The 10,665-nt window shown below is 55.5% G+C and overlaps 1 protein-coding gene across 1 annotated transcript; it reads left to right on the top strand.

Annotated features, from left to right (window-relative positions):
• Positions 1 to 7,571: 7,571 nt before the first annotated feature.
• Positions 7,572 to 10,356, top strand: EGR4 (early growth response 4). Its single transcript, XM_068149704.1, has 2 exons — positions 7,572 to 8,137; positions 8,463 to 10,356. Exons 1-2 carry the CDS (start codon positions 7,999 to 8,001, stop codon positions 9,788 to 9,790), a joined length of 1,467 nt encoding a protein of 488 aa, XP_068005805.1. The 5' UTR covers positions 7,572 to 7,998; the 3' UTR covers positions 9,791 to 10,356.
• Positions 10,357 to 10,665: the final 309 nt, after the last annotated feature.

Raw genomic sequence — 10,665 nt, 5'->3', positions numbered from 1 at the left:
GCCTTTCAGTGCTTAAAGGGCTGATCAGAAAGCTGGGGACAGACTTTCAGCAGGGCCTGTTATGACAGGATGAGGGGTGATGGTTTGAAACTCAAAGAGGGAGATTGAGACTGGAGAGAAGGAAGAAATGTTGTACAGTGAGGGTGGTGAGGCACTGGCTCAGATTGCCCAGAGAGGTAGGAGGTGCCCCATGGCTGGAACAATTCTAGGTCAGGCAGTCTGGGGCTCTGAGCAACCTGCCCTGGTTGCAGATGTCCCTTCTGACTGCAGAGGAGCTGGACTGGATGAACTTTAAAGGTCCCTTCCAACCCAAACCACTCAACGCTTCTCCATCCCGCGGCCTAACGAGGATCAAGCCGCAGGGCTCATTTGAGAGCTGCAACTCCTGCTCATAGCCCCTTGAAAACTGAAAAGATTAAAGTCTGAATGTTTTCCTTCAGGCTTGTTCTAAATAAAGCAGGCCAATAATTTGGTTTAAAGAACCTAAAGAATGCTTTATATAAATATATACATACATAAATACATGTATTTAGGGGTGATTAAAAGCAGTGTGAGAATGAGTGGAGAAAGGCTTATTTGGGGCTCAGTGAATCATTTTCATTCAGAGTGGAAGGCAAGCTTGCTGGGAACTGTTTGCAGCTTCCCAGTCAATACATCAAGGCAGACAGACTCTTCAATGTGAATTGGGAACGAAGTTGAGAGGATTGTCCCCTCCTGCTTTATTGCTTTCTCGCAGCCAAAGCATTGTGTTCCTGACAGCCCCGTGCTTCTGCTGTGCCCAATTAATCCTCCAGCCCCTGCCCAACGTGTGCCGAAGCACATGCTAAAAATATTGTGATGAGGACGCGTGACGAAGGAGAGAACAGAAATACCTCTCCTGCTCCCCGCCGGCTTCCCCCGGAGCTCACAGCCTTTGCGCTTCGCCTTCGGGGCTGGGCTGGGGTTCAGCGTTTGGGGGGCAGGAGGGGAGCGGCAGGGGAGGTGGTTACTGACCAGAGCCTGTTTTTAGGAGGCAAAGGGATGGCAGGAGCTGCACTGACCTCTCTGCTTCGGCAGGCTGCTCTGCCGTGCCCCTGTGCAAGCTGCAATTCCCCTGGCAGCCACACTTGAGGGATTTTACCCCACAGCTCAGCCAGTTTGTGAGTAAACCAACCCAAGCCAACCCAAACCAACCCAAACCAAATCAAACCAAACCACACCACACCAAACCAAACCAAAGCAGATCAAATCAAACCAAATCAAATCAAACCAAACCAAATCAAACCAAACCAAACCAAACCAAACCAAACCAAACCAAATCAAATCAAATCAAATCAAATCAAATCAAATCAAATCAAATCAAACCAAACCAAACCAAACCAAATCAAATCAAACCAAATCAAACCACACCACACCAAACCAAACCAAAGCAGATCAAATCAAACCACACCAAACCAAATCAAACCAAACCAAACCAAATCAAATCAAACCAAATCAAACCAAACCAAATCCAATCAAATCAAACCAGATCAAACCAAACCAAACCAAATCCAAACCAAACAAAACAACAAAGCAAAACAAAACAAAGCCACCAAGGATGCAGGAGAGGCAATCCATCTGTTTTAAGGGCAAGGAGGCTTGGCTGTTGCTAGCTGAGCACCCAGAGAATATGGTGATGTGCAGGAGCACAAGAGCTGGAGCACGCTAGCCATCCGGCCTGACCTCCTGCTGGCCCTGGGCTCTGAAATTCCAGCCAGCCAGGCCCCCCTGTGCTCAGGCATTAAACAAGCAGCTCTCCTTGGCAGGCATCTCACAGAGCCTCACATGCTGCTGAAATCTGCTGAGGCTGCCTGGACATGCCTGAGAAGAGCTGCTCTTGGGGAAAGATCCCCAGAGCATCCCTCCCCTCGGCCCCAGGGGCCGGTGGCTTGGCTGGGAGGTGGTGGTGGTCTCCACCACGATCGCTCCGGGTTGCCTCCTCTGTCACACGAGCAGCCTCTCCACGGCACCAGGAATAGGTACAGAGCGGAGACAGCGCTGCTGGTCGCGTGCCAGTTGCCATGGAAATGCAGAGTGATGTATTCTAGAAGTTTTCCTGGAAGGGGAGCTGATTGGAGCCATCAGAGGGGGAGATGGAGGGCAAAGAGATGAGATCCAGCAGGCAGGCTGTGACCCATCGGCATGCTGAGATGCATTGTCTCTTCCTCCCCACCACAAAGTCCATTGCCCACTTCAGGATCTGGGGAGGCCACTCCCTTCTCCATCTCAGAGGCCTGGTGGAGGGAGGTTTTGGGGTGGTTTAGAAAGAGTCTGGGCATTGTGGTTGGCTTTTGGTGTGGTTTTTCGTGGAGGTGGTTCAAAGGAGATGCTCTGTACCCAGAAGATGGGAATCAGAGAAGGTAATTCAGGAGTCTGCATGGAGCACAAGATGCAAACAGCAGCTTGCAAGCCATGGGTGCTGGTGGGGCAGCTGCCCCTTTGTGTGCCCACCTCTGTCCCTGCCCCTAACACCATGGAGGGAAGCAGCAGCAATTCCCAGGGGGATGTCTTGAAAATACCCAACTCCCTCTGCTGCTGAACTCCATCTGCAGAACAAAACTGAGCTATGAGCAGAACATTTAAAGGGGAAATGTTCACCATAAGAGGTGGAAATGCTGGGGAGCAAGAGGAGGTGGGCAGTGCCATGGGGGTGCTGTCTTCTCCCCATCCTCCAGGAAAAACAAAACAAAACACTTTTGAATCCCAGAAATATCTTCTTGGATACTGGGCACCAGAAACTCAAGAGTCTGTCCGTGAGAGAAGCCCTGGGGAGATGTTAATGTGACCCTCAGGGAATGCCCCAGCTGTGCTCATCTCCACAGAGAGGTTTTGCTCCCCAGAAGGAGGAAATCCATCACCCCATGTGAGCAGACAGCAGGCTCACCACCACCCCACCCCCCATATGCTCAGAGGCTTTTCTGAAGCTGCAGGAGGTGGTGGGCATGCTCCTCATGAAAAGGTTCCTTCTCCTGAAACTGAGATCATTTCAGAGTGCAGGGGATGCTGGGAGCCCAAAAAGGAATCAGACAGTGGGAAAAATCAATTGAGGACTACTAAGTGCGGGGCATCAGGATGGGTGCAGAAGGTACATGAGCTGTGAGTACTTGGAGCTTGGAGAAGTCACATGGAAACCACTTCTCCAGAGCTATCTATCAGCTTTGGGCACACAGGCCCAAGTCTGGCTGCCACAGTAGTACTGCCATGAAATGATCCTCATCCCATCCCTCTGGAGAAATGAACTCTGCCTTCTGATCAGTGCTGCCCATCTCTGCCCTTGCAGGGGGGTTTAAAAGCCATGTGGATGTGGTGCTGAGGGGCATGGATTAGTGGTGGACTGGGCAGTCAGTTAATGGCTCAGCTTGATCTTACACTTCTTTTCCAACCAAAATGATTCTGTGATTTGCCTCCCTTCCACAGTAGCTTCTCTCTTCAACAGGGCTGGGAGTCTCAGGAGCATCCAACATCATGCTGAAGTCTCCACAGAGTATAGGGAAGACCCCAAACCGAGCCCCCAGAGATTAAAACTGGGGGAGAAATGGGACAAAGCCAAGACTTAAGGCTTGATTTCCATGCTACTACCCCACTGACTGAGAAACCAGAGGGGAAGGAAGACTGCTGTGCCACTGCAGTGGGTGGCATGCAGCAGGATGGGGTGGGCAGCAGAAAGGTGACCCCTGGGACCAAGCTGGCCCCTGGCCCTGCAGGGGAAATACCTGAGTGGGTTAGCAGGAGCTGAAGAGGAGCTTGCCAAGCAAGTGCTCGCCCAGGCTGGTGGAAGTGGGCAAGCATCCGGGGGCTGTGGCTTGTGCCAGCCAGTACCAGATGGCAGGTGACTGGGGGAGTCCCAGGCTGGCAGCCTGTGCACTGCAGCATGCTCGGAGGGCTGCATTCCTGGGCAAGCTTGTGGGTGAGCTTAGGGCTGAGCAACCTGTGCCCTGCCAGAAAGCTGAGAGAGGCCTTTGAGGCTCCCAGAATCACTGGAGCTAAACTGCTCCTTCCCTTGGGGTCACCATGTGCTTCTCCAAGGATGCTCCCACCACGTGGAGGGTGCATGGAGGGAGCAGGAGCCTGAAGCTCTTCTGCCTGGGTGAACTTCTGCTGCAAGGTGCCCTGTGGCCACACACAGGGCTGCTACAGCAGCTTTCCAAACCTCTTCAGCTCTTCAGAGACCTTAAGCAAAGCTTCCCACAGCATCTCAAGGATCAGAGGAAGAGAGAGAGGACACAAAAACTGGGGCAGAGCCTGCGCTCTGGTACCTCCCCGAAGTGCTGGCATGCGGCAGGGGGGACCTGGCCTCTGCACGGGTTTCCTCCTCTTGTTTTTATGACGACACATTTCACCCCAGGAAGGCTATCCCTCCTCCTCCTCCTAGCCAAGTGCTCCTTCTGGGATGGGAAAAGCTTTGCCAGCACCTGCTTCTGGAGCTTGGCTTTAGTCATGGTCACATTTTCCCATTACCTCATGCGTTGGTGTCACCTCCATGGCTGGAGCTAAAGCAGCCACATTTCTCCCATGGAAGCTGCCAGCCAAGAGGGTCACTTCAGACTGAGGTTTTGATGTAAGTGGGGGTCTGTTTCTCTTGGGCTTAAAAGAAACAAGCATTCACCCAGAGGAAGAGACAACACCAAAAGAGCCACCCCTGGATAGTCAGCAGTGCTCTCCCAGGCAGACAAGACAAAGACAAACCTCTGGATAATCATTTATTTTCTTGTCTGGAGAACTGAAAGCTTGCCACTGCTTGAGGATCAGCTCTGAGAATGAAAAGAGGTTTATACCAGAACAAATACTGAACACTGGAACAGGCTGCCCAGAGATGTGGTGGAGGACCCATCCCTGGAGGCATTCAAAGTGAAAGTTGGTGGGGCCCTGAGCACCTTGGTCTGGTTAAAGTTGTCCCTGCCCACTGCAGGGAGGTTGGACAAAATAACCTTCAAGGGTCCCTTCCAACCTGGTGCACTCTATGATCCTATGAAAGCTGCAGCTGCCCTGCTGCAGTAGCAAGGAACATGAGGCTGGCAGAGTATAGAAGCTGGGACAGGTTTTCCATCTCTAGAAGAAAAGGAGAACTGCTTGTCCTGGTAGCAGTTCTCCCAGGGGTGTGTAAGGGCAAGGATCTGGACTCCAGCTCAGAGACTGGAGGCCCTACAGACATCCTGGTTAAAACGTGGCACAGACAAAGACAATCAGAGTGACCAAGGTCTGATGTGTCCATCTAATGCAACCAAGGAGAGGGCAAGAGCAGGGCAAGGACCCCAAGGTCTATCCCTCAGTCCTATCATAGAAGAGAGTCAAAGAGCAGAACAAAATCATTGACTCACAGGCTGGTTTGGGTTGGAAGGAACCTTTAAAGGTCATCTCACCCAGCTTAACTGGAGTCAGCAGGGATGTCTTCAACTAGACTGGGTTGCCTAGAGCCCTACACAACCTGACCTGGAATGGTTCCAGGCATGGGGCTTCTAACCACCTCTCTGGCCAACCTGTTTCCCACTGGCATCCAGCAGGCCAGGGTTGCATTTAGCAGCCACAAATGGACTATTCTGAACCTGTTTATCTTCTTAGTCCTCGTGATGTCCTGAAATGCTGAGTTGCCTTCATTTTGCCTGAAGCCCACTCTTTGGCCATGGCACTCAGCTCCTGAGAGATAAGAAATGGTGGATAATTGGACCCCATTTACCATTTCCACACTGATCATTTTCCAGATCTCTCTCCATCCCCTTTTTCATTTCCAACCTGAACCTTCCAGCCCATTCTCTGACACCCCCTGAATCAGCAGCTGGGCTTAATGCTTCTTTGCACCTCTCCACCAGCAACCTTGGTGCATTTTTGCAGAGGCAAGGATGAACAACCTGCCCCCAAGGTGGGGAAGCGCTGCTAGACACAGCTCAGGGTGATTTGCCCAAGGTAAGGCAGTGAGTCATTGCTAGAGCCAGGAATAGCACCTGAGCAGGGCCCCGCTTCACCGCAGCACTGCTTGGCCCCATGGACACAGCTGCATCCAGACCCCAGTGGGTCTGGCCTTCCAGCAAGGGCTGTAAGCACATGAAAGCAGGGAAAATACACAGGTAGAGGGCTTAACAGAGGTCTTCTGCTCCTTTCTAGCTCCCCTGCACCCTGCAACTTTCTCTTGCAGACCTGCTTGTGGAGGTAAGCTTCTCCCTGGCCACCTCACACTGAGACACAGTGGGTTTGTACCTACAGAGATCTTTAGAGCTGTGGGCTCTCGAGTGGGCTCTGCACCCAGCAGACAGGTTGCCCAGAAGAACTTCCCCCCTTCCTGTCCAAACTGTCTGTGATGGATGCTGGTGGTGATCTGCTCCCCAAAGTTCATCCATGATCAGCTCCAAATCCATGTTAGAAATGTGGAGACCTCCAACCAACCAAGCAGGGAAAGCAACAGCCTCCAGCTTTGCTTCTTTGGAGGCCTCACCCCACTGCAGCAGCTTGGGGGGTTCAGGAGGATGCTCAGGGCACTGCAGCAGGTGGAAACACTGCCAGAAACTTTCCAGATCGCTGGAGTCTGCTCTTAAACATCTCCCTTCAACGAGGCAATGGGATTTGCAGAATGGATTTGCCCTCTTCCAGCCCAAATCCGTGATGGCCTGGGTGGGAGCCATGAACTGGGATGGAGCATGGCAAGGAGCTGGCCACAGCCTCTGCCTTCTCTTTTTGGCTGCTTGCTCCATCACAGGAGGAGCCAGCATCCCCTTCACGGCTCCAACCCAAAGCAAATAACCAAATGCCAGCAGAAAGGATTGCAAAATCAGGCAGGGGAAGGAGGGGAGGGAGGGGGGGGAGCAGCAAACCCAGCACCTTTCACGCTTCTAGAAGGAACAAGAGCAACAAAAGGCATTCACAGGGAAAAAATAGCATGAGGAGAATAAGAGCCTGGGGAGATGTCGATCTGGAGGAACAGCAGCCCACGTTGGGAGGGGAGCCAAGGCCCCAGTGCGTTGCTGCGGCGCAAGGGCCGGATCCGGAGGGGTGCCCAGCATCCCCCCCCCCCAATCCATGGGAGCCGCAGGGGCGAAGCTGAGCCTGGGGGAGAGCAAAAGCTGCGTGCACGGTGCACACTCTGCTTCTGCTCGCAGGGGCTTGTGCTTGCACACGCGTGTGCGTGTGCACAGGGCTGCAGGGGGATGCTGCGGGTACCCCGGGCAAGGCGGAAGCGCTGCGCACACGCGCACGGGGAGCAGCCACAGCCCTGCGGCCATTGGGTAAAAATATCGCGATTATTAGTTAAAAAGAGAGAGATGGAAGGGGGGGAAAAAAACAACAGAGAGAAAAGGGGGAGGGGAAGGAAGAGGGAGGGGGAGGGAGGGGGCAGCACGTCACGGGAGAGATTTCCTTATTGGGACTCCCTAGCCTACATCCTGAGTCCATATTTGGGCATTTACGTCACGGCAGCCTCACTGGGGACTCCAGAAATGGCTGCGGCGGAAGGGTCGGAGCAGCCCCGCTGCAGCTATAAAGGGGGCGGCGGGGAGGCAGCGCCGGGTGCTCGCACGGGTTGCCGCTGCTGCCCGCCCTGCCTGCTCCTGCCTGCCCCCCCCAACCAGGAGCTGCCCCACACACACACACCCCTGGGCACAGCACCCCCGGATCGCTCCCCAGCATCACCCGAATTGCCCCCCACACCTCGGAGCATTCCCCGGATTGCCCCAGGCATCCCGGAGCATCACCCAGACAATCCCTGGCACCCACTCCGAGCAGCCCCTGAATCAGTCCGGGCACCTCGGAACATTCCCCGGATCATTCCAAACATCCAGAAGCATCGCCCGGCTCTCCCTGAGCATCCCCTGGATTACCCCAACCACTCCCGAGCATCCCCCGGCTCTCCCCGAGCATTCCGCGGATCATCCCAAGCATCCCGGAATATCCCCTAGCTGTCCCCGCTCATCCCCCTCGGCTCTCACCCCGCATCCACCAGCTCTCCACCAGCATCCTCCCGCTCTCCCCGCTCCAGCGTCGCTTCCAGGCGAGATGCTGAACGTTATGGATTTCTCCTGCCCGGATCCGCTTTACTCCAAGTACGAGGAGAACTGCGAGATGAAGCCAGGGGATCTGCAGAGCTTGGGGCAGCCTGAGCAGCAACTTCTGGCAGAGGCTGATTTCCTGGGGGGTAAGTAAGGGCGGGGGGAGCCGGCTGGGGATAAGGGAGCCCCGTTGGGAGTGATGGCTGCAGCCAGGAATCAGGCATCTCCTCCTCCTCTGCCTCCCAGCCCCTGGCTGTGGGAGCAGCCCCCTGCTAGCCCAGGAAAAGGGTCCTGGGTGTTCTCCCAAGGAAGTGGGGTGAAGCCCAGAGCTCCCTGTGAGGTCCAGGAGACACGGGTGGGACGGGGATCTCACAGTGACGCAACACCAGCCTCCCGCTGTTCCCCCGTGTCCCAACCCCTCCCATCCTCACATCCCTCCATCCCTCTAACCGCCATCCCCTCTGTCCCCAGGTGAGCTGCTGGGCACCCCGATGAACACTGGGGCTGTGGATTACTCCCTGCTGGGCAGCCAGCCCTCCCCTTCGCTCAGCTACACCGGCAGCTTCTTCATCAAGGCGGTTCCAGAGCATCCCCAGGACCAGGAATCCCTCTTCAACCTGATGTCCGGCATCCTGGGCATCTCCCCCTTCGCCTCCTCTGAGGGCCACCAAAGGCACCTGGACTCTCTTTACCCCTGTCCTGAGGTGGCTCAGAGCCAGCTGGACCTTTACAGCACCTGCCAGCCCGAAATGAGCGGATCCACCCAAACGCCCTTCCCGGAGCAGGGCTATGGCGGCTTCCCCTCGGCGGAGGGTGCTCAGCCTCTCCAGGCACAACCCGCCTTAGGAGACACCTCGCAGTGCTTCTTCCAGCCCAAGCTCCTGGACAGCAAGCAGGACATCAAGCTGCCCTCTGCTTCCCCACCCTTGGACAAGTTTAAAGCCTCCTGTGCCCAGTGGGAGCCTGTCACCCAGCATCAGGCCTACTTGCCCACTGGCTACCACTCTCCAGAAGCCTTCCCCACCGCAGAGAGCAGCCAGGGGCTGTTCCACCTGCTGGGCTCCAAGATGGAGAGCGTCTTGTCCGTCAGCTGCCAGTCAGAGCTTGGCAGCCTGGCAGAGGATGCTGCCTGCTTCAGCACCCAGCTGGGCTTCGGCTGTGAGCCAGAAAACTTCCCAGCCCGCGGGGACTTCACTGACACCAAGATCCACAACCTTCCTCCTCCATTAATGCCAGAGTTTGACACCTCCTTGGCCCAGCCTGAAGTCCTGCCGGGTCTGATCAGCTCCACTGAGCTGCTGCATCCTCACCCCTCACCCTCAGTCCCCCCCACAGACTTTCTGGGCCACTCCACCTCTTCCTCCATCCCTCCCCTGCTGCCCACCAACCCTCCTGCCCTGGCTGAGCCCAAGAAGAAGACCCGAAGGACCAAGTGCTCTTCCAAATGCTTCTGCCCGAAGCCCCACGAGAAGGCTTTTGCCTGCCCGGTGGAGAACTGCATCCGGAGCTTCGCCCGCTCCGACGAGCTCAACAGGCACCTGCGCATCCACACCGGCCACAAACCCTTCCAGTGCCGCATCTGCCTGCGGAACTTCAGCCGCAGCGACCACCTCACCACCCACATCCGCACACACACCGGCGAGAAGCCCTTCTCCTGCGACACCTGCGGCCGCCGCTTCGCCAGGAGCGACGAGAAGAAGCGGCACAGCAAGGTCCACCTGAAGCAGAAGGCGCGGACGGAGGAGAAGCTCAAAGGTTTGGGGTTCTTCTCGGTAGGGCTCTCCTTCGGGACACTGTGAAGCTCCCAACACGAGCGCCGGGAGATGGCGTTTCCCGAGGTCCCTCGAGCGTCTCATGGGAGAGCCGGGGTGGGAATAGCTTCCTGGGGTAGCCCTGGAGAAGGTGACAGCAGCTTGGGCCGTGCTGGGGAGGAGAAGGGCACGTGGGAGGCAGAGGTGATGCCGCGGCGCCGGACCCTTGGCTGCGGAGCGGGATGTGGCAGCTCCAGCCACCGAGAGCCATCTCCAGGCTGCTGGGACTGAGCCATTTGTTACAGCTCCTGATCCAAGAAGGGGAAAGGAAAAACCCACGCAGAGAAAGAAGCCACCACCGAGGTGGGGTTTTGATACAGCCAAACCCATGGACGTCCTGAGTTTGCAGCTACCCGACAGAGATGTCCTCCTTCACACCATGCTTCCAGCTGGTTGTTTACTGGCCAGAAGGGCCAGGGGCTGGGGCTGCACCGGTTCCTTCTCCTGAGGGGGAGAGAAGCCACAGGGCAGCCCTTTGGAGAGGTGATGTCCTTATTGTTGTTACTATTTTCCTGTTTGTAAAAAGAGAAAGAATCTATTCAGGAAAAACCAAAAAAGCCTCTATTTTTCTAATTAAAAGCTTTGAGCTGATCCAAGACTTCTCTGGGGTTGTTCTCTGCCTTCCAGTCCCACACTGCAGCCAGTGCTGGGGCTGCTTCTCTTGTGATTTTGACCTCACCAAAGGGAAAAGGTGCTGGGAGAGAGAATTCAGTCAGTGCAGAAGGGGGGTGGGGAGGTGGGGGGTGGCCACCCTCCTCATGAGCAGAGCCTAATCTCATGGGTGAGTGGCTAAAGGATTCCCATTCCCTGCCGGGAGGTGGCTTTGAGTTTACTCCATTAGAGCCAGCCCCTGAAGGGGTCTG

Source organism: Melanerpes formicivorus, unplaced genomic scaffold (genome assembly GCF_026170545.1).
Source record: "Melanerpes formicivorus ecotype bairdi unplaced genomic scaffold, bMelFor1.0.p_v2 SCAF_18, whole genome shotgun sequence".
NCBI lineage: Eukaryota > Metazoa > Chordata > Aves > Piciformes > Picidae > Melanerpes > Melanerpes formicivorus.
The sequence above is the reverse complement of the archived record's forward strand: the minus strand, read 5'-3'. Positions and strand labels throughout refer to the sequence as shown.